A 24,082-nucleotide genomic window follows, 5' to 3' on the forward strand; every position below is an offset into this window, starting at 1 on the left:
CTTCAAACGTCTGACCTTGAAGTCAGTTTATCTCTAAATGGTAAATGGACTCAGAGTTCAGTATCTTGTTCAACGACGCTTTGACATGTAGACTAGAGTGAAAGATGTCAAAGATATTGCCAAAACTGAATGATGAAAAACACGTTTTTCCAGTTCAGTTTGAAGTAGTTGATGTCTGGTGACATTGGTAACAAAGAGGGTGCTGCACAAAAAAGCTCCTTGCAGTCGCCTTGTTCGTTGCCAGAACGCTGTACTAGGAATGTACAGTATTCACCGACTTGACTCGCAAACACACACCAAGCTGTACTGAAACTTGAAAATGTGAAATACAAACCAGTAAGGTTGTGCCTCACTCTGAGCGCAACCTTTACTTTGAGGACAAATGATCTCCTCTATGTGACCATTTCACCTAGCAACAGCCCGCAACCACTCACCAACAGGTTGTGACCAGAGGTTGTTATAGGGGGTCTCTGATAGGTCTCTAGGTCTGTGTGACTGAGGCTGAACATACATAATATGTCTGTGATCACCAGCCATTTTATTAGGTACGTCTTAATACTAGGTTTTACTGCCTTTTGCCTTTAGAACTGCATTAAATCCTTTTTAAATCATAGATTCACTATGTTGCCATCTATATTGCTCTGTGTTTACATTATAGCATAGCTTTCCTGTTCCACCTATTCCCAATGGTGCCCTATGGGTTTAACTGTAGTGAACGTATTGTCATGTTCAAGACCATTCTGACATAATATGAGCTTTGTGAGATGGTTCTTTATCCTGCTGGAAGTAGAAGATGAAAATGGTGTTCATAAAGGGATGGTGATGGTACTACTTAATAATCAAAAAGCTAATAACAATAATACTTGAATTACTGATGCTCAAAGTGTGATTAAAAATTCTCCACACCAAGCTGCACCTGAAGTGCTGATCCAATTACATTTTGACGTGCTTATGCAAAATCCTCACTCTGAATATTACAGCAGAGACTTGGATGACAGGAGTGGCACTTTGTGGTGTTTGTATTGCTGTAGCCACTCTACTTGTGTTCAGACTGAAGCAAAAGTGTGATCATAAAACAAACAGAGCTTCTTTTAATTTAATAATACTAGTGGCCATATAGCTAGGAATACGATTGGTGAATGACAATGGCAACAAAAAGTTGGCAGGCACACGCTAAGTGTTGTTTGCCAATAAGGTGGCATAGACTGATAGTAAATGTTAAGGCAGCTATAGACCATTAAGAATAATAAACACCAGCAAAAATGTATAGAACGAAATACAAAAAGGATGATTTGTATTTTTGGATATTCATTTAATGATATCACTTTTTCCACTTGTACAAAGATGTTCACAGAGTAAAAAATAAACAACACATAATAGCAAAGGGTTTCCCAAAGTAAACAGGGAAAAATTAACAATCACATCGAAAATACTTGTGGTGATCTTCAATATTTTCTATTTTACAGAAAAAAATATTCCAGTTTTATCACATGATCGTGGGTTCTCCAGACGCTTACGTTAGCATAGAGTTGTTAGCTGTACACTGGAAATACTTTAGGTAACTTTACAGACATTCACAGAGGTGTCTTTGGTGTGTTTGCCTTTAAGTGGAGTTGCTTAAGTACCTCCGCAGGCATGTGGGCACATAAAGGGGTTAACTGATACAGGTGTTTGTGCAAGACAGAACATGTGCTTGCATTATCGCTGATGATGACAGATCTGCACACACACATACACACACACACATACGCATCCACACATACACGCACCTGCACCCCCTCATGCACCTCTCATTAATTTGCTTTGGAGCTTACTGACCTGTCTGTAATAATAGCAGTCATGCAGTGGATCTCTGCTAGTCTCACAACAATATAAACACTCTGTTAGCTGCATTCTGGCTTGTGCCTGTTCATAGTCTCGTTTAGTACGAATGAGCAAAACCGGGATCCTGCTTGCCAAAGAGAAATTGTGCATAGCGTTACATGCAGGCTATTTTTTAATCAAGGGAAACACAATACACATCCACTGTTTGCTTTACTTTTTGTCAGCCAGGCCGGTTAGTATGTTTTAAGTGTATTTTGGTTGAGGGATAAAACGGTGACTATAAACCATAAATAAGGTATCCGAAGTTTTGCTGCGTATTGTCAAGTGTTTTACTGTAATTACCTGTGAAACAGAGGGGGATATGTCAACTGCTCCCCTCTGTACTTTTTCTAATCCTGCTTACCTCCTCTCTTTGTGGTGGCAAAGCAGGCTGAGGGCTCCAGTATGGAGAAGGGGGATTTAGTCTCGACTCTGTCCAGACTCACATCTACTTAGACTGTCTGATATTCTGGGGGCAAAGCTCTTTGATTGACTTTACTGGTACCAATGAGTTTTAATCTTCAAAGATTTTAATCTGCTGTTTTGTCTGTTAGTCACAAGAGGTGGGGAGGAGGGTGCTGAGGGCTGTTAACAGTCACAATGTTGCACAATTTTTAAAAAATAATAGACACAGATATAAAAAAAAAAAAGCATGACAAACATACATAACAAAGTCTTAGAGCCAGATAAAACAATAAAGGCATCAGTTTTTTCTTTGCACAACTTCATTTAGTGTCTTAAAGGTCATTCACAGCAAGCAAGCACTGATCCCATTGTGGGGTAGTACTGATGAGTTACACTCAGCAAAAAAAAATTGCTGACTGTTTTAGTTGGGCTGGTGTGATCGGGAAAGGCAGCACAACCCCATTTTAGTCCACACCCCTTTATGGACAGATGAAGGAGAGCATGAGGTGATTCTGTCTCTTAACCCTGTTTTCAGTCAATGACAAAAAAAACACGAGTTCCAGCATCATATCACACCATGGGGCCTGACTGCATTCAAGAAAATATGCAGCCTTTAAATGGAGTGAAAAGCACATTTTATGCTTTTTGAAGTCCAAAAGCAAATTCTGAACTTGTTTAACGTCTGCTTAGACAACGAAATAACCAGGAAGTTCAATATATGTCCATCTTCCTGTTTCCTGGTTGGTCAGCTGACACTTTGTTGTCCACTTTCACAACGGCAGTAGCTGCTCCTTTTTTCTTTTTCTTTTTTTTACTTAGGAGGGCAAAGTTGAACATTTAAAAATCCTCATTGGGATTAGAGTAGTGAAAAAGGCACTTGTCAAAAGCAGGAAGGCTTATGTAAAGATATGTTGTTATTTGACATACAGTGATCCTGTAGTAGTAAAACCTCATATTCCTGATTTCCACTCTGAACAGCAGGTTCTGGGATCATAAGTTGCAACTGCTTTTGAGGCAGGGGCCCATTGTCTAAGCCAGCTTTAACTCCATCCAACTCTAGCTGGGAGGGATCACAGTCAAGGTCTAGGTTGCCCTTGGTCCTCTTCCTGCGAAGATAGCATACCACTCCCACTGCTACTGCTATCAGTATAAGAAGTAGCAGGATCACAATTGCAGGGGCCAGCATTTTGGTTAGCTTTGGATCCTCAACCAGTGGAATAGTGCCTCTAAGGATTCGAGGGGCTGTATGGACCTCGGTGCAGACGCCGTCTATGCCATTGGGGGACCTTAATGGACTGGCACACACCATGTAGGTGGAGTTAGGATTCAGGCCGTTAAGTGTGTACTCCAGCAAGGTTGGAGGGAGATTGAATTGAATTTGTCTGCGATCTGGTCCAGAGAGATTGCGGTAGGTTAAACGGATTCCATGGATGTTAGGCTGCTTTTCAGTGTAGCGATGAAAGTCCAGGAGGACAGAAGTTCCAGTTATCTCACGCAAGCTGATGTCGAGTGTGTCTGCAGTGACAGTTGGTATGTGGGGTTCTGCATCAGGTGGTGAAGGTGGGTGATGGTTTTGGATTTCACAGTACATGCCAGAGGTACCAGGTGGACAGGTGCACATTACCTGACCACGTTGGTCCAAATGACAAGTACCCCCATTCACACAGTTGTGAGAAGGACAGAAATTCTCCTCGTCTGGGTTTATGCTGCTACTGGGGGACGCAGGAACAGGGGGGTCCGGAGAATCACCTTCTTTTTCAGTGGGGTTGTCACTGGCCCGAGGAGCGGGAATTACCTTAGTAGTTGTTGGGAAGGTAGTGATTAGAGCAGGCTGGGTGGTAGTTGTTTTTACAGTACTAGTGGTGACAGTGGTTGTGGTAGGACAGCCAAAATCTCTATGATCCAGTCTTTCTAATACCTTTCCAGCATTGATAGGTGGGAAATGGCAGCGGGTCTCCTCTGTTTTCTCAAGGGTGATGCTCTGGGTTCTGAGCCATCTCGGGAACCATGCTAAGTTGCAGAGGCAGTTGAAGGGATTTTGTGCAAGTGTGAGCTTTCTGAGGTGGGGGAATAGCTGGGAGAACTCTTCAGGGAGGCCCTGCAGACTGAGGCTGCTTATGTCCAACTCCTGCAGCTCCCCAAGGTTCTGCAGGTCCTGAACCTTAACAGGACCCATTGGGTTTCCAGCCAGGCTAAGGTGAATCAGCCCTGGGGTCTCTTTAAGCACTGAGGGAAAAGACTCGAGTTTGTTTTCTGAGATGTCCAATTCATGGAGATTCTTCAGACCAGTTATGAGCTCCTCATTCAGACTGGTAAGCCCCACACCTCCCAATTTGAGTGACTCGAGGTTTGGGGTCTGAAGGTCTGAAGGACCCAAAGTGGGTAAAGTATTAAAGCGAAGGTCCAGCAACAGCAGATGAGACATTGATAGGGTTGGAAGGGATGTCAACTGGTTCCCCTGCAGTTTGAGTTCAATTAGGTGCTCCAAGCCATTAAAGGCTGCAGGGTGGATAGTCTTGATGTGATTACTATATAAATAAAGACGCTCAAGCAGTTTCATACCGTGGAAGCATTCCTCTGAAATGTGAGTGATCTGGTTGGATGACAAGTCCAGGTTTCGCAAAGAAATCAGAGGTTCAAACACCCGATTGGGAAGATGGGTTAGTTTATTTTGACTGAGATCCAGCATGTCCAGGTTCTGTAGTCCATTAAAGTCCTCAGCTGTCAAGCCTTCAATCCCATTGGAAAACAGGTAGAGGCTTTTTGTGAATGGGTCCACTCCCTTTGGCATGGTAGAGGAACGTCTTTGGAAACAAAAAATGGATCCTAAAGAACAGCTGCAACCTACTGGGCATTCGCTAGAAAAGATGCCATCAGGAAGGATGAGGAGAAACACAAAGGGGATCACAGGAATGTGAAAGATCTTCATGGTGCTGACTCTCTCCATGCTCAGCCTGAAACAAGATAACATAAAAAAAACCTATTAGTCAACTGTATAAACATTCATAGTAATAAAGAATAAGTACTGACCGGTAAATAGGATACAACAGCAGTATATAAACATTTTATGGCCTTTGTCATCAGTCAGATACATTTAAGGGCATATAGAACAACAGAGATTTTCCAAATTGGCTTGAGTGAGTTATTGATTCACAGCGTGCTCTTTACTGAATTTCATGAAGCCAGATTACTATCAAAGGCTTTAACTATGTGCAGCCAGTGATCAAAGGTGGTCAAACAATAGGGCTGTGTCCATGACCTCAGTCTCGAGCCTGATGCCATACTCTGTGAAAAGCTGACATAATGGCACCCTGCCACACTTTTCTGGCTAAAAGACATTGCCTATGTAATAGTCTGTGCAGCAAGATATATGCAGTGATCTCAAAGTTTTAAATTTGGATCTAGACTGCCAACACAGCACTGTACACTCTGTGGGATTAAAGTTAACAGTCCTCCCTATGCTAATGACTGGCACTGAAGCCTGTCAACCACACGCTATTTGTCTGCAACAAAGTGTGTTTCTCTGTTTCTCAAGAGCCAGTGAAACAGACGAATGTCCTCTGAACAATTAAATCCATGCCTGAGTATCTTCAGTTTAATATAACCATGTCACCTTTGTGTGTCTGTGTGTATAATGTATGCCACGCTACACCCGATTGTGAAGAATTGGCCATAGATGTAAATGACTCACACTTCCCGTGTTGTTGATACACAGCCTGCCAGCTAGTTATATATGTCTAATAAACGTCTCCAACTGGGTTTGAAGGAGGAGTTCTGCTGATGATGAGAGTAGAACATCAATAAGATATATTACAGTGATTCAAAGCCAAAATGAGCCCAGGCCTTAAAACAAATACACTGGAAGTGTCAACACAGTGCTTGAAAGAACTCAAAGGAGAAGAGGGATGTGAAGAGGCAGAGAGGACTGAATGGAAATAGAGAAGTCAGACAGCCTTGGAGAACGAGGCAACACTATCCACCTTTGATGATTTTAGCAGTCAACTTTATTTAATATCACTATTTAATTTTAGTTACTTGAAAAAGTGGTTTTAGGGCTTTAAATGATGCAGTTGTTATTTGCACTACACAAACACTGTTCTTACACTGCTTAACTGGGGTCACTCCTCATTTCACCAAAATAGCCAAATAAATTATTGTGTGTTTTATTTTTTGATTCTATTCTTTTTTTTTTTCTTTTTTTCCGAAACTTACATGTTAATATGTGAAAAATATCTCCTTTAAATTAAATAAATAGTATAAAAATTCCATAATCTCTGGTACAGGTTCAGCATTTGTTGTCTTTGTACTATTTATGATTAAATACAGGGTTTAAAATCAAGTGTTGTTGTTGTTTTCCTTAATTGACTCATGCAGTAGGCATCATTAGCCATGTTTTGCTGTTTCATTAATACAAAGTATAAGTTTTAGGCCCGGTAAATGTTACTGTGGCAAAAGAGTAGATGTAAATTTTAAGAACTTTTCAATATCATGCTCTGGTCTTTCTTTTCACTTTTTAATAAAACATGCACAAAAAAAGTCATTGTATCCAATGTCTGAACTTGGAGAGGAGATCAAGGCAGCTACATCAGTGAGCCAGAGGAAGGGCGAGTATCATCTCATCACACCACAGCTATGGCATTTATTTTCCTTCCCTTTTGGCATACTTTTCTTTCCGCTCCTCCTTGAAATTGCAACCTCCTTGGAAAGAGTTCCCCATCTCTTATTTTCCTTCTCCAGTGTATAAACTAAAAGCAGCTATGGCATAGGCTTGAGCTCCAACTGCCAACTCTTTCCAACAAGGCAGAACTATTGTTCTGTTCAGCCAAATGTTAATGACATGAACCTGCTCAAACCTTACATGTTTATTAAGCAAAACAGCTAGCGGGTTTTTCGAGTCTGCACCTGCTAACAGGATGGAAACACTGTCCAGCTTTGTCAGCCATGCAGAAAGTTAGACGCCTTCTGTGCTGGAAAATCTCGTGCTGAAAGCAATCATGACATAAGCTTGCTGGCGACTATGACTAAATACACACACTCACTTAAACAGGTGATATGTACAGTTTATTTTCACCTGTTCAGAAATTCATATTCTGCTCAACAAATACTTGAGTCACAACTCCAAAGGCCAGATATAGTCTTGGAGACTCATTTTTTGAGACCAGGCTCAGAAATTATGGATGCATTGATGAAAAAGGGGGAAAAGAAAGTGTAGCTGCTGTGCTGCATATGTGTGTAGAGCAAGGAAAAATAAAAGGATTTGGGAAGATAAACAGGAGATAAAGAGGATAGGGAGAATCAAACAACAGCTGGAATGCATGCAGATGGTTTCAGGTTTTCATAGCATCACTGTGCCGGGTGCTGCATTTTAGTTTCAGGCCATGATATCGCGTGTGTATTAGAGAGGGTACACACACGTTATTTTAACCTTCTTCAAAATGTAGAAAAAGTATATTGAGTGTTAGAAGTTATCCAAAAAAATGTTCTTATTCCTTCTGGACATAGCGGAACTTCACTTTGTTACAATATATCAGGGCCAGACACGGGTATAGGGGTCCGCTGCCAGAATATACAACAACATCAAGGCAGCTTTGAGAGAAGAGTAAGCTATGCAGATAAAACTGTGAATATTTTTCTTAGAAACTCATCGTGGCGATTCTACCGTAGCTCCCCGGGGCAACGTGTTTATTTGAGCGTGCCTCATTCCAAAGTGGGCCAGGCACATCTGATAACCCAATGGAGGAGAAACTGTGGTGGAGGTGGATGGAGAGGAATTTACCCAGCGAATATAGCCAGATCACAGATAAACTGTAGCTTGATAGTTTAGATTTGCCTGCTTTCTTTCCCTTCAAATGTGTGGCTTATGCAGATCGGAGGTTAAGATAAGGTGCATTTGTGGCATCAGTGCAGCATTGATCCAATATGCTCTGGTACTGACTGCCTCCTGTGAGTGGAGGTGGAGGGCTGAAAGAGAGATTAAAATTTTGAGGAATGGCCCTCCCCCCTCCCTTTTAGCCTTCTTTCTCTCTCCTTGAGTTGTAATTTCCTTTTCTCTCCCCTGTGCATTTGAGATATTTCTGAGACAGACAGCCGGTGAGTTTGAAAAAGTAAGGAAGCTTATTTTAGGTTTATGAACCGACAATGGATTGAATTAATGTGACCTTGTCTGTCTGTCACGCGATAATCGTGCTTACTTCTGTGGGGTTTTTTTATGCATGAGTTTAGGTTTGTGGTCCATACTAGAAGAAGACATGTTGGCTGATTAATACACAGTATCACCCAAGAGCCTGAAACAGTAAGAGGAAAGCACACACACACACACACAAAAAAGAAAAAACAGACTTTGGGAACATCTTTGCGTAATAATAGTGGGGAAAGCATTGCCTTAGAGCCTTAGAAAGAAAAATCAACGGAAGGAACAAAAGCATTTTCCCCTCTCCCCCCTCTCACTTCTTATCCAGGTTTTTCTTTCTTTTCAAGATAAGGAAGAAAAGAAAACACAAGCAGCAGTGAAGACAAGAGCAGGTTTCTGTCAGCAGGGGCACCAGGGTGAATAAGGCCTGGCTTTGAAGTGGGCTTCAACAATTAAATCCTGGCTGGATGAGAGTCAAGGCCAACACTGAGGGGTAATGAAGGCAACAAGAAAGTTGTGGTGTGTATGAGTTTAGGCTGGTCACATGTCATTGTGCATAATTTGGCAAGCCGGGTCAGAGAGCAACATGCCAAGTTACTGTAAGAGGATAAGGCTGCTCAATGCAGAGCGTAGGCTTCCAATAAAAAAGTTCCTTATCTTTTAAGGGAACAATGCTTGTGGTATGCACATTAGAGTATCATCTACGTAGGTATGCACAGGCCTGCTGGCTCTGCGGTGCCCTAATATAATATTTACTATTTCTGCAAGCTGAGCTAACTTATTATAGCTGGTTCATACTCGAATTCATACTAGTCATACATAATAATCCTTTCCAGTGTCAATCTTTTCCCTCTCTGTTTTTGCAGCTTTTCCATCTATGAGAAGGCAAAAGCCCACACACTCCAAACACACTCATGTTCTTGTCCCTTTCCACTGTCAGCAGTGTCCCAGATGGATGTTGTTATCCACAATCCTGTGGGGCTATCCATCAACGTGACAAAGGGGTCAAGAGATAATTAGAAATGAAGCTGAAGGGGGAAAAAAAACACTTATGTAGAATATTTGATGATGACAAGATTGCATGTAATGTAGCTCTGGAGAGACATGAAAACATCTGTTCAGACACCAGAAACACAAAGCTTAAAGTATGAATTCAAACAATGTCAGCTATGTTAACGCAAGAATGCCAGTATGTGTGAAATGCAGGAAATATTTGTTTATAAGCCAACACGTTTTTTGTTTGTCACTTTGATGCTGGTTGTACCTGTTGAACTATGGTAGATAAGAAAACACATTTTTACGGTGGCACGAGGAGCGCAGCACTTGATGTCATCAACGCTCAGTGAAGGGATGCTCAGAGGTTTTAGGATCATAACAGGATAGCAAGATTTTCTGCTTACACAAAAGCCATTGGCTGTTTTCTTTCATCATTGTGTGCTGTCAGCGCAAATAATGGTAAAATTGTAACGAGGCAAGAAAGGATTAGGTGTCTCTTAAGATCAAGGCTCAGCTGCATTAAAATCTAAGTGAAGCCAGTCGTAACTTTGTTAAAAAGACAGATCACATTCCAAAATATGCTCTGCTAATGCAGCACTTACATCAAGGTCAATCAAGAAGACAGAAAACAAACACGCCAGGCGGAAGGGAGGGGAATGTGAAACAAGAGAAGAATGATCGTTTTACTGAGTTTGTCACTGGTAATACTCCTCTTGAAGCCACAGTATCACTGCTGTGCTTTGTAGTGGTACGGAGGGGGTTAGGCTCTGTAGCAGTTTTACAAACAAAGCTTCCTACTGATTTCAGCCTTACCACAAGAAAAAAGGGAATTAACTCACCCATTGTACATCTGCTTCTGCTAGTGCTGAATGATGGGGCTGATGTTTTCATAAACAGGCAGGTTGTAGTTGGTCTGCTTCCTAATAACAGACCAATGATGCACTTTTCTCAACTTTCTACACTTTAAGCGTTCCATACTGTGATTTATATCTCAACTAGCCGCTTCAATATCGGTGTTAAAGGCGGCTCTTTTCATCTGCGGATTTATAGGTCGAAACGTGCCTGCATATTACGACAATGTGAAGCAATAATTAGAGCCTGCAGCTGGAGAACTTGAAAGAGAGCAATAATATACAGTCCAGGGGTGAATCGGAGGGTAGTAGAATAGTAACACTCACATAAAACTGTGTATATTTTCAGCGCTGTGGGGCAGCTCTGTGTTTGAGTAGTTACATTTTGGATTTCGGTGTAACACATCTGTCTTAATGTGCTAAGAATGAAGTTGCAAAATACAGCTGCAAGGGAGACTGAGGAGGCCAGCGTGGCCAGTTCAGCAGGGCTTAGGTGGTGTGGCAACTTCAGATCAAATTATGTTAAAACCAGGGCTCTAAGCACTGGTAGGAAAAATTTATACTCATTGCAGCATCCTTGATATATAGGCAAAAAAATTTGTGCATAAACACGACACCAACTTCAAGCCTATTTTCTGTCATTTACAAACCATTACATTTTTTAGGTTACATGTATATTACACATGGCTACAAGGGTCAGTATAAGATAATTACGGATTATTTTCATCTATGAATCATGCAAAGCTATTCTAGCAGAGTCCAACAATGAGAATGTGTGAAGCTGAATATGAGAATAATAGTGGCCCGCCACTGACTCCAGTGGCAGAAGAAAGAAAACTAAAGATGCTATATAAATAAAGACAGCAAATGCTAGCACAGAAGAGTCTGAAAGCCAAACAGTATTTCTTCCATTCATCTGGTCATATAGCATCAGTCCATGGAACAATAAAACCAATGAGCCAATGAAGCATAGAGTGTCTCCTGGCGGTCAGAGGTCAGGCTCTGTTTCCACTTCTCTTGCTATTCTGTTGTTGTCTGTTGTAACTCTGGCCCAGACAGCATAGATAAAAGGCCTTGTTCGACACAGGTACACACCCAGCTCCAGTTACACCCGTGTCTACCTGAGCCTTATAAGTCCTCATCTTCACAACAGGTGTTTTCTCTCCTCCTCCAGGGCAGCATGAAACCCAAAACCTCAGGAGTGTGTCTGAGTAAATTTTGTTACCTGCGCCAAACTTCCAGCCTTTACCAGCTGCGCGCTCCTACCTAAGAGGAGGCGAGAGGGGAAAGGAAACAAGCAGAGGTGGGCAGCCAGGCAGCCAAAACCAGACGAGCTGGATCTCTGCAGCGGCATGTGTGCAGTCTAGTTGTGCCTCCTCTGAGCTTTAGAGCATAGAGGTCAGCTACTACGAGTTCCAAAAGGAAATGTGGGCCATTTCCTTTTGTTTTATTGCTATAGGATATGACTGATGGTGTAGTAGACGCTAGACCCAATTTTGTTTTCATAAAAGCTCACATGAGAGGAGACACAGGATGCACTGACGGAGGCTGTGTCTTCTATTATCTTCTTATTCTGTGTCTCAGACACAGGGTCCACTTGTTTTGTCTCGACTTTGACGCCAGTCTCTCATCAGCGCACCCTGCCCTGTGACCTTTGGGGACAGACAGACAGTCAGAGGTCTCACATACGCATCTATCTGATATCTTCACCATGGGATACTCACATTACACAGATACAGCAGATTTCAGTTCACCAACGACAACCTGTGCTTTGATCTGTTTTGTTATTTCTCCTTGGTGTTTACTCCTGCAGTGTTTCTTGCTCCCTTGGTCTTTTCTCTGTTGGTCTTTTCAGTCAGACACAACAGCAAACCACACCATTGAAGAAGTCACTGCCTGAGTCCAAGAGTACTAAATCACCAGGAAACAGTAAATATGACATCCTTGTGTCACAAAAAACTGGACTTTCTCCAAGTCTGGGCTTGTGCCTTCATATCCTGCGTATGACTAACTACGCCTCTACCCAGAATCAAAACTTCATTGTGCTTTCTGGCACGCTGACCCTGTTTGCAGTTGTCCACACATCTGTGGAGTGTGTGTGGTAGAAACACCCAAAGCAAGCTGTGACTGACAGCAGGTGGTGATTCAGAATGACTTCTATTGACAGTCCTCAAAACACCTGACATAACAGGACGGTGCGTCTGTGTGTTGCATGTGTGTTAAGTTTTGCGGTTTAAAGCGACTGGGTGGACCTGTTCTATCAGTGAGCCTAAAATAATGTGCACACTTTGACACTCTGTCTGCTCCAGTAGTATTCATTTGACTCCGGTATGACAAATGCTAGTTTGCCCCTGGCCACTATGACCTTTATTTACCTGAAACCAGCCAGCCTGCATTTTTTTTCCATAGTACAAATCACTTTAAAGGAGACTTACCAGGAAACTAAAGCATAGGCCAGAATTAACATAAACCACTCTTAAGCTTTGCTTTTATTAAAAGATCAGGGTATGGTCCTACTTTGTGGACAGCTGTTGACACTGTTTTCATCTTTATTCTGTTTGTATGATTCAGGCACAAAGCAGGATTATGAGTGCCTCCAGGTCAGACTGACTGACAGGCTGGCAATCCTTGTTAGACAAACAAAGCCACACGTACTGACGAAGCGCTCGTATATTATCGATCCGCCTGTCTGTGTCATCTTTCTTCTTATTGTTTGAACCGTTGTAGCTGCTACTGTTTATCTGAGTATCTACTCTAACCCCCCCCCCCGCCACACACACACACACACACACACACACACACACACACACACACACACACACACACACACACACACACACACACACAAATACAGCATTATAACAGAAGGTGCTCTTGTTTAACACGTCACACAAATATCTCTGAAATTCCCCGTCTCAGCCTTGTGATTTTTGCGCCCCGCACTCTACTTGCTCCTCTGTTTGCCCCTTTTGCTTCCCTCAGGTTTGTTCATGTCGCTGACAGGAACACAACTGGAATCTGATGAAGGCATGTCTTCTCCACATGCCACAACAGCCCTGGGAGGCCTCATGGCTGCTATGTAGCAGCCTACATGCTCATTAGACTAATGAGAGCTCCGGGCTAAAGTAATGGGGATGGTAAACAGAAGCTTAAGGGGAGCAGTAGTGCTGACAGGTAAATATCAGCTTCTTTAATAAAAATGCAGTTTAGGATTTAGACTACGTTCAGCATGCAGACTTGGAAATATACATTTAAACTCACACCTGATCAGCACATGACAGTTTTATCATTTGACTGTGTCAACACATCTTTCACCTGTCTGCAATAATACAACAAGATGAGCACTACAGGACATTTCTCTCAATGAGATGTACAGAGGTCAAAGAGATAACAGGTCTTATTTGGTATTTAAGCTACATCTTAAAAGGGAGTTTGCCTTCTCTAACTGCTCAACTATGACAATATAGAAAATGAGAGAGGCGATGGGAAGAGAGCCGAGTGAATTACTGATAAATTGTCTATTTTAGCTTTGAGCTAAGCCGCTGATTTGGTAGTCTCTGCTGTCGAGTGAGTGGCAGATTGAATCACGTTCACTTGTCAGTATTATTAATTCTTTGTTACGTAAAGATAGTGGCAGTAGTGCAGCTGTCCTGCTTTTTCTTCTATATCAGAAACATCACTCGGAGGCAGGCACCATACCTGTTTTTCTGGGCCCTAACCCCACACCCCTACCTTTTCCACAAGTTACCGTTTGTTATTTTTCTAGTTATTCTTCCCTGCAGTCTTTTCCTTTAAAACAAAAACAAAAACAAAACTTAGACATGTGCCACACACACAAGATAAATGTGAACTGGAGATCGTCGGTGCTGATTACGATGTCACAAAGGAATTTATTGTGAAACTGCTGCCTGTGTCGGCACCGCGCCAGCGCTGGGGAGCCTGGCTGGCAAATCAACAGTCAGGCGGCACAGTTTTCCCAACCCCCAAGGTTGACATGCCTTTCCTCCGTAGCCTCAGGTGCCCTGTGACTTGTTTATTAAGAAATTACAACCAGTGTTTTTTAAGGGTATTCAAACTGGTCTCTTGGAAATCTGAGTTCATTAACTATGTAATCCTTTACATAATTTGCTAGAGAACCAGTCCCCCCATTCAATATCATTCCTTAAATATAATTCATTACATCTCAATTATTACTTCATAATCTCCACTGCAATGTCTGGAAATTAAATTTAAAAAAAATCCACAGATACACAATAGGATGCTGTGAGCCAGCATTTTTTCACCACACTGACATGCTACGCTACCTGTGCCAACAGCTGATTAAACAGGTGAGCTCTGCCATGTTAGAGACTGTAAAGACCTCATTCAGCAACAGTCTATTAAGACATCAACAGTGACCCACAACTCAGCAGGCTGCCCACAGCAGGTGTGCGTTTCCTAACACTTAAACAAGATGAAGGAGGGGAGACGAGGAGGGTAATGACAGCAGAGGAGGTGTAAATAAGTGAGCCTTTAGCCTGCTTTTCCCTAGAGGCTGTCAGTATGCACAATTCAGGATACATTTCTGCCGAATGCTGCAATCTATCTTAAATGATGGATTGTATAGAAGGCCATCAAAATCAGTGTACAGTATACTTCTTATAATGTGAAAATAAATCAGCTGATCTCATTTGTATGTCAAAGAGAAATAAGTAGAAACCAGTGGATGGTTCACATTCAAATTAGAGTGTGATTTATGACCCAGATCTTGGCATTTGGTATAAAAGATGTGTGTTTCTGTAGGTCTGTGTTCGGTTAGTCAAAGCCAGAGAAGACCCAACATTCAGTAAAAGAGAGAAGACATAAATGGTTCTTTGTTATTGTAGCAATTTGTCTACATTGAGAGCAGTTTACTTGTTCTCATCGACACAGTCGTTCAGGCTAGTCATTAAGTGAGTCAAGCAGATTCCTGAGCTGACCTGTAACATAGGGAACAATGCTTACCTGTGTAAGTGTTTGCTCACGCGTGTGTGTGATCTGGCTATACGTATGGTTGAGTCACGGTATATATCCCGGAACACCTTTGTTTGCTCTTACATGTTTGCTTTTAGGTAAAAATATTAACAATATTAAGTGACTCTTGCCGCGGTGTCAAGAATGCACTGACTTGTGGCATTTCTGGACGTTCAAAGCACAGAGCCAGCAGAGACTGCTCACATCCAGACATTTGGCTTGAATTCAGCCCCTCGTTATGTGCGTACACCCATATTTTACCTCGTATTGAAGAGCGTGTAGGTGTGGCTAGACGTATGTAGTGTTACAGTAAATGCTTAAGAAAAAGGCAGGAAAAACAAGCATGCAGGATGTCAGCGTGTGCTGCAGTCAAAGGCAGTGTTGATGTTAAAACTTCAGGATCATGGCATTAATGGAGTCAGTGTGTGTTTTAACACTGAAGCATTGACTGCATAGCAAATAATTTACAGCGAGCGAGCCGAAACCTCGACCTGAGGAATGTCTGCATGTTCTACAAGCCAAAAGCAGCAGGAGAAGAACTCAGTTTCACCAATCTTCTCAGCTCATCTCTGTTTTCCCTGAGATGGACGAGGTGGGGGAGGCAATTAGTGAAAGTAGCGATGTGCGTCCAGATGCTCAAGGCTATGCCATATCCTGTGTGTGTGTGTGTATCTTTACAAGCCCACACAGTTCCTGTTACAGCTCATTGAGAACTAGCACAACACAGGCTGGATGGAGAATGAGAGGTCAGAAGGAGCGTGTAAAGGTGAATCCTGCTCTGTCAGACAGTAAAACAAGACAAGCCGACTAGACTCTTGATACAGCAACACATTAAAAAGCTGCAGATTGACTATTCTAATGGCCAGTCTGAAGTTTAGCGCTCATTGTTTTTGATAGACTGCATACCGACAGGATTGTGTTCATTTTTTGTCTGTTTATATCTGGATTTCCTGAGAGGGGTGACTCCACTGATCAGGACAAAAACTTTTTAAATGATAAAACAGATATTCTTCTTTTTCATGTGCAATACTTTAAGATTATTGTTGGAATATCATCACGATGGTGTCACCAGATTTTGAGGGGATTTGAAAGTAATGCCAAAACAGCAGAAACCATGTAGGTTACTAAGAAAATGTTTTCAAAAAACACAGGGTCATTATTCTACCTTTTTCTCCAGCAACCAGACCGGCATGCTAAACTTCAAACTTCCTCCATTCCCCCCTTTCCTTCTCCCTCTGTCTGAAACTCTACACAGCCTCACTGTATCTATTAAATGCCGTGTGTGCTAAGAGAGGCGCTCTTGTTCTCCTGCCAGTCTTGCTAAGAGGCTCAGAGCTGTGTGAAAGGATCCCATTGAGGGAGCAGAGTGTTATGGTTAACATGGTAAAGACCGCCAACTGCGTGCCGTTTGGGTTTCTTGGTGCAAATATTCACAGGGCTGTATTATTTAGCCCGTGCCAAAAATACTACATTACTTTTCTGTCTATTTTTTCTTCTTGTATAATAACTTAAGCTATCTTTGCACCTTGGTATCCAGTAAAACGACCACATCTTTCAGATATAATTAAAACTCACCCCATGAAGATGCTTCCACTATTCTTCTTCAGGTCTTCTTTCCCTGTAAGGAACACAAGAGTTGTAAAAACAAGCCAGAGAGGTGTTGCAATATTTTTCTGAGTGCCTCTTTTCTACTTATTTGGAATCCAGCCCCCTTTCATGTCTTGTCAAAAGCACATAAGTGAAACAGGAAGTTTTTTTCCTGTTAATTGGGTAAATTCCACCCGAGTGTGGGAGCACGCCGAGCAATGGCAGAGCCGTGTGGCAACAACACGAAAATGATAGAGTGCCAGAGGAAGAATGCGGGCCGACCACTCTTTCTCCATCATCTCCTACTACAGATCGACTGTAGTATCGGTCCATCTGCCATAAATTGCAGTTGTGTACTGTACGCAGAATTGTGCAGCATGTTGTCATTCAATCAAATGGTTTTTATTTCTATTTCAGAGCAAAATTAGGCTTTCCACTGTAAGCCAAGAACAGCTTTTCATTTTATGATATCAGCTGGCAAAAACTGACTGCGCTTTCTTCATTTCTTTCTTAATGGTGAACATTGCTTTAGCCATAACCACAGCACAATTTGTGCGTGCGTTCATGTTCGTGCTGCTTTCTGTGACTATTATCTGGTATCAGATGTTATTTCTGAATGTGATTACAGGATCATAAACATTAGTTGGTTTGGGGAAAAACCTAAAGAGTGCCTGATGGATGTTTTATTTGTGAGAGGCATTTAGCCAAAAGCACTTTCAACATTCTTTTCTATTGGCAAACTGTTGTTTTTTTTCTTTTTCATTGATATAATGCTGTTCTAAAATGGTTTCTGAGATAATTACCTAAGAAACACAGCATGCCTTTTCTTTCTCTGTGTACTGTACAGCATTGTATATCTGTCCGCGGAGCATAAACCGGCCTGACTCTTCCAGAAAGTTCCCGCTAAGCAGCCATTTTTCATATATCTAAGCTCTGAGTCACAGTCTGTGGATGCGAAAAACAGAGTGACTACAAAACCACGTGTTATACCTGGCTTGTGTGACTCCTGAAGCCTGACTTCACTTTGCGTGTAGCATATCTCTGAGCAGCCACATGCTTCCTTCATGTCAAGGGTGTAGTGTTTATATCTGAAAATAACCTGTTGCACTGCAGGGCTGGCTTTGGCACGCTGACCTGTGTTGAGGCCCGTGCTGCACTCTGCATCCATGTGTTTATTTGTCTGTGGGACTGCTGCACAGAAGCTTTTTTGTGAACGTACGTGTGCGGTCAGTGGGTGTTTTTCCCTGTGATTTGCATACATTCGCACAGGTAAATCCAGCAGTGGCTGAGCGAGCGCTTCTTGCATGAGTGGCTGCTAAGTTAAGTACGGGGACTCCTTTCTGCTGACACAACCCACGGGTCTGTTACCCGAGGTCACTGTATCTCGCTCTCAGACAGTCCTTCAGCTGAACTGTAAATGTTTTTGCTTTCAAAGTGGAACTAGACACCCTAAAATAGATACAAATTGTCTTTTACCGCTAAACGTCTTACATGACTGCAAAAGACTAAACTGCTAACAACAGTGTCCTGGTCTTGGTTTCCCTTAATAGCTTAAACAATCTCTTCCACTATTGTCTCAAAGACGTTCGGTCTTTAATTAGTGCAGACTGCATGCTACCAAAACATTTGTAGTATCTTTTAACCTGCTTTGTACCTCTTATTTTCTCTCTTTTCGCTATTATTGGCTTACTTTGATATTCAATCTCTCTCTGACTCCCTCTTTCCTTTTTTGGGAGCACTGATACGTTTTAGCTTTTCTCTCCACTGTAATTTTCTTCCTTCCTCTGTGTTCATCTGTTCAACATAAATATCACCTCACCCTCGTCGCCTCTGTTTCTCCTTCTCTCTCTTTCTTTCTCCCTCCCTCTCTTCTCCTTCCCATCTGGTTTAAACTCTCGTACGACAGGAGGGAGCTGAGCAGCTTGACAATAACACTGGAACCGTTTTGTTGTGGAGTAATCACGTAAAACTGAAAACAGTTGGTTAGCTCAATGTATGTTCAATGTGAACTGAAAGACTGCAGCTCAGAACATCAGTCCAAGCTAAACTGCTAAAAGAATTGGGTGGACTAAATAAACAGGTGCCTTTTACTTGGATGGCTGGCATTTAATGTGACACTCTTGGAAGCTTCTTCTTGGGTAAATCTGTACCAGTGACAAGTTGCGACTTGTCATTGATACAGATTTGTCACTGTCACAACTGCCTTTCGGTTCATGCAGGCTGATGCACGATCGTCTTCAGGCATATGTGCATGCATGCTCAGATGTTTCTGAGTAAGGCTCAGGCTTCTGGCTCTTTATCAGGGTGGACAGCGCCAGATAACAACACTATCTGTGTCTGCTGGTAGCCGTGTAAATAGACCTTAAGGAAAAGGGGACCCGGCGGACTAAAGCATTGTCTGGTGCGATGAAAGAGAACAACTGTGTGCGTACGTGTCACCTTGTAAGCGACACACGCTTACATGAAAGTGTGAGTGACCACTTTCTATGGTCTCACACACTTGGTGACCCAGCTGCGAGCAGACGAACACTAACCCAAAGGTACATGCACTTCTTAGTGAAACATTAACAACTGACATTAAACTTAATGCTTTGTGTCAAAGTTTGTTATTAATACCCTAAATTTTCATTTGGCGGAAAATAATTTAGCCCTGTGCTTGTGTGCGCGTGTGCATTTGCCCTTGCTTTTGCTCTTGCCCAGTAAAATCTGGTTCAGGGCTCATTTCCTAATTACAGTGCTGGCCAGAAGTAATTACAACCTTAGATTAAGAGCCGTTTCTCCTTTTTTTATAGGTTCACTGAAATGCAGCAATTTGTGGTGACTTGGGACGAGCATCCTCCTTCTCATCCTCTCTCTCTCTCTGTTACTCTCCATCTGCCTCTCTCTCTCTTGCTCTGCTCCTCTCCCTCTCTACTCCACTGGAATTTGGGGGATTTTATTTTTTGCCTCTTTGCAGATTTTCCACTCAAGTGAGAAGGTTAAAAAAATAGCGCAGTTAATCACATGAGCGGTTCATTTCAAACAAGAGATAGGGAAAAGCTGTGAAATATGACTTTAGTGGGCCTGCGTGTCTCTGTGGACATATGGACACGGAGGACAGCAGTTACTTGGGGTTTGCACTCAATCCGGGGCACTCCAAAGCCCGCAGATCCCTTTGCATGTGTGCGTCTATTTATGCAAGGTTTTGAAGTGGTTCTTCTGAACGCATCATTTGGATGCATCGGCAAGCTCTTCTTCAATTTAGCTTGGCAGGCGTATGGGCTGGGGTTTGCCCTCCACATACCGCTGGTTCAGCATTGATGTTTGAGGCTGAGGCCTTTGAAGCCAGGGGTTTTATTTAAGACGCCTCTTATAACGGAGGAGCTCCGGCTCTTAGTTGTCAACCAGAGAGCAGAATCCCCCCACCCCCTGCTGAGAAGCACCTGAAAAGGGGCACTCGGAAGGAGGATTTGCACTCCTTGAATCGCTCACACAGACTCCTTGCTAATTGCGATGAGACCCCAGCTTCACGTGTTCTCCAGAAAAATAAACACACACACACATATTTGCACACTTACTCCAACTTTCTGTCCTGTCGACTCTCCTTTCCCTCCCCGCTGCGTAACTGCCCCGCTCTTGTCCTCCTTTTGTACCTCTACCCCCCATATCTCTCCACTCTTCCCTTCCCTAGGCCTCCTCGCCTCACGTACCTGACTTTTAACCCTCTAATCCCTCTGATACAGAGGGAAGGGTGATTCAGCCACCACTGCTAATTGGCATTAAAAAAAGAGAAATCCTTCCCCTCTTAAACAGTTTGGAGAAAGAAAAGAATTATTCATTATAATAATCAGTAGATTTATAGGCAGCAGATGCTACTGTAAGATGTCCAGCTCATCTTTTTGTCTCGTCTCAAAACAAAAAACTTAAAGATCACCAACTGTCAGTCATCATCTGCAGCAGATTTAGACATCAGTGCTCTTTCCCTCTCGAGCTCTTTTGCACAGATAATGAAACACTGGCCTTGATTTTGTAAAAGAAAGAAAAATAACCCAGAAGTAATAAAAATAACAGATAAAGGTACAGGCTGACACAACGTTGGTAACCAGATCTTGATGGGTCCTGTGGTTTCAACATCACTGTCACAGTGGTGTGACAGCAGGCCTGTGCTTAATTGTATAAATTAGATTCTAGAACAAAGGGGTCGCCTTAGTCATGCTTCCCCATCCACAGTCAGACACTTAAGGGGAATAAATATACCGGAAAATGGAGCACGGATAGTCAGTCTGAGGTTATTATGTATCTCGTGCACAACTGCAAGTCTTTGACTTAAATTTTTACATCACAGAAGACATGCAGCTTCCTTGTTTATCTCTTCCTGTAATCATCCTTCTTTCATCACTGAGACGGTTGTGTCAACAAGTTACTTTCTAGGCCTAACAGTCACTGAAACATGAAGCTTCAAGTCTCTACATGTTTTTAGTCTTACTTAACATATTAAAAAATTCAAGCACACTTCTGCATTCTGTAGTATTCCAAGCTGTGCCCACAAACAGTCTGTTGCGCTGTTGTCTTGCCATCTCTTCCACACATTATCCTCAAAGTTCTCCACATTAGTGGAGGATAATTGGTCTCCTGTGGCTGCTCTGCAATTTCTGTTGGCCTAATATAAACAGATTACAACTATTTTATACTGTCAGAAACACATTAGCTTCTCCTGTAGTGTAATTATAGTCTGTGAGGAAACACTTGGTGGTAATAGAGAGGCTTTTGGGGCAGTTTGTGCTGCTTATTTGGCCTTGGGACGGATCGGGTGATTTGCAGCATCTGTTTGTGTGGGCCTTATAAATGATGCTCATCTGAGGACTGAATTTAGGATTCAAGTGATGAGATATACTGTGATTTATTAGATTAGATTTTTTTTTTTTTGATCAGGTGAGTATTTGGAACTATTCACATAATAAAACAGAGATGAAAGAAAGCTGGTGAGATCGAGGTTAGTATGTTTAATTTGGCACATTATTTGGAAAGGTGAGATCATATTTTCAGACACAGACACACTGAGATTGGTCTAAACCTGTTGATCCTGTCACTTGATTGGATGCTGGTTTATTGGTGGGCTTGATCACTGTGAGATTTAATCTTTCAGGAATGTGACCCCATGGCTCACTGCTCTGCTGCACACTTGCAGTAGATTTCTACCTTTCCGCACATCTGAGCAACTGTTTCATTTTTTATGTCTCTGCACCGAAATGCCTTCAGCTAAAAGTCAAATTGCGCAGAATGTTAAAAATAATAATGAAGTTATGTAATCCCTTTTAATAACAGTAGCAGCATTTGATGGACAGCCCAATTATCAGTAGCCTATTGCAACGGGGCTTCAGTAAGCTTTTTACTGGCAGCTGGCTTTTGGCGTTATACAAATGAAACATGGTTGTGTTTTAATCTACGGAATTACTCAAAATCTGAGGTTTAATCAGCGCATGCTTCATAATGCTGCTCCTATGAAACATAGCCCTTACTTCCTCGACAGTTTGTGCTTCACATTGAAAGCAATGACCGTCCAAATGCTAAAATAACCAAATGTACTGAATTTGCAACTTTGAGTGGTGTGCGTATTGGAGCCGTTTCAGCGCTCGTGTCCTGCTGAACTTGGTGTTGTGGGACGTCCCCTTGTGTGGTTCCAAAAACAGCTGTCCTCTGCGGTGGACACCGCTCGGTGCGGTGTAGACATTCGGCACGGCTCTTGCATGCTGCACGGCGTCCTGCGGTCCAACACCAGCCCGCCTCATTACCGTCCCGGCGGCTCTTTTTGCACCGCGCACACGCTCGCGTTTTCTGTTTTCTGGGTTTGTTTGGTTTATTTACGCGCTTTCCAAATATAAAGGAACTCGCGTTTTGTTGTCTGGAGAATTAATGGAGCCCACATCTCCAATAAACCTGTTGAATCCAATGACTCAGCGGCGCATCTATGCAAATAACCCTTTTAAAAAAAAATTAAATTCAGATTTCCACTTAGTTGCTGTGCATTTACAGGAGAAACAGGTTCGTGTTTAACGCACTGTACATTACAAGCAAAACGCGTTTTTGCACAGCAGACACGAGTGTGTTGAATTATTTGAGCGAGTTTTTGTTAAGAAAGTTGTCACAGGAGAGAAAAAACTCGGTACCACTGTCAGCTTGTGCTCAAAAGAGGAAATAAAGCCGACAAACAGCTGGAGTGTTTTTTTTTCTGATATACATTCATTTTATTCTGACAGTCAGTCGATTCAGATGTTTTTAAAATTATCATTTACTTAACCCCGTTTGTCAATATATCCCTGTTCACGCGTCTTTACGCTGGACTCGATCATGCCGAAAGTGTTTTAGAGCTAAAACACACACACACATACACACACACACACAAAACAAAACAATATTCACTCTACCATTTAAAATATAAGTAAGTATAAGTAAGTCAACTCTTACCCGTAACTTCGGAAAAGTGAAGCTGGAAGCGCAGTCGCGCTTGTGTCTTTATCCAAGAAGAGCACTTCACCGATATAACTCCAAACCTGGTAGTTTCCCTGCGTGCGTTCTCGCAAAAAGAGACCTTTCTGTGAACGTATGAAACTTACAAGGAACGGTCTTCATGAAATCCTTGGAGAGGTACCCCTGCCTCCACGTCAAGGAATGCGTTCAAGTACCGACTCCCTGGACAAAAAGCGCTTTATTGGTGAGCACAGAGGAGAGTTTAAAGCGGAGGAATGGGAGGGGCGAGGCGCGCTGCAGTTGGGCGCACTCCTGCGCTGAGCGGAGAGCAACAAACATCTCACCTTGCAGCTTTGCAGAGTGCGAAGGAGAGAAATTCCAGGCTCTTTTCAGCTCACTATTTCTTAATTCCTACCTGCGTGACCTGTTTTGAGCAAGATACATTACTGATCTTACTATTTACTTTTACAAAAAGTTAGTCGCATTTCCTTTGAGGGACCATTAACTTTGCCTCAGAGCACTGTTTGTGTCTTTCTCTGCAAGAAATAAGCAAACTGATACAGGTTTTTGCTTGGATACAGAGAATGGTGAGAGCAGTCAATCAAAGTGACCAGTTGATCCCCAATTAACCTTCTGCATAAATAGGGAGTGCCTGCAAGATTAAAAATAGAGTGGACCAGAACAGGTTTGATTAGAAAGATTGAAAGTTAAAAGTCATGGATAATCTGAATGGATATTCAGATAGATTAGCAATGATCAGAAGGTGGAGAAAGTTATAGTTTTAGTGTGTCTAGCAGCTGAAGTTGTTGCC

General features: G+C 42.3%; 2 protein-coding genes across 3 annotated transcripts in view; one reads left to right on the top strand and one right to left on the bottom strand.

The window, feature by feature from the left end:
* On the bottom strand, nucleotides 1-23,587 carry vasnb (vasorin b). The gene is made up of 3 exons (XM_040049892.1): nucleotides 23,269-23,587; nucleotides 16,813-16,855; nucleotides 1-5,222 (listed from the first exon to the last, which is right to left on the bottom strand). Exons 2-3 carry the CDS (start codon nucleotides 16,815-16,817, stop codon nucleotides 3,149-3,151), a joined length of 2,079 nt encoding a protein of 692 aa, XP_039905826.1. The 5' UTR covers nucleotides 16,818-16,855; nucleotides 23,269-23,587; the 3' UTR covers nucleotides 1-3,148.
* The window catches only part of LOC120745160 (mitochondrial import inner membrane translocase subunit TIM16-like), a 111,299-nt gene that overhangs the window by 55,110 nt on the left and 32,107 nt on the right, over nucleotides 1-24,082 (top strand). The window lies entirely within an intron of this gene.

Source organism: Simochromis diagramma, unplaced genomic scaffold (genome assembly GCF_900408965.1).
Source record: "Simochromis diagramma unplaced genomic scaffold, fSimDia1.1 OVJJ01000321.1, whole genome shotgun sequence".
Classification (NCBI taxonomy): Eukaryota; Metazoa; Chordata; class Actinopteri; order Cichliformes; family Cichlidae; genus Simochromis; species Simochromis diagramma.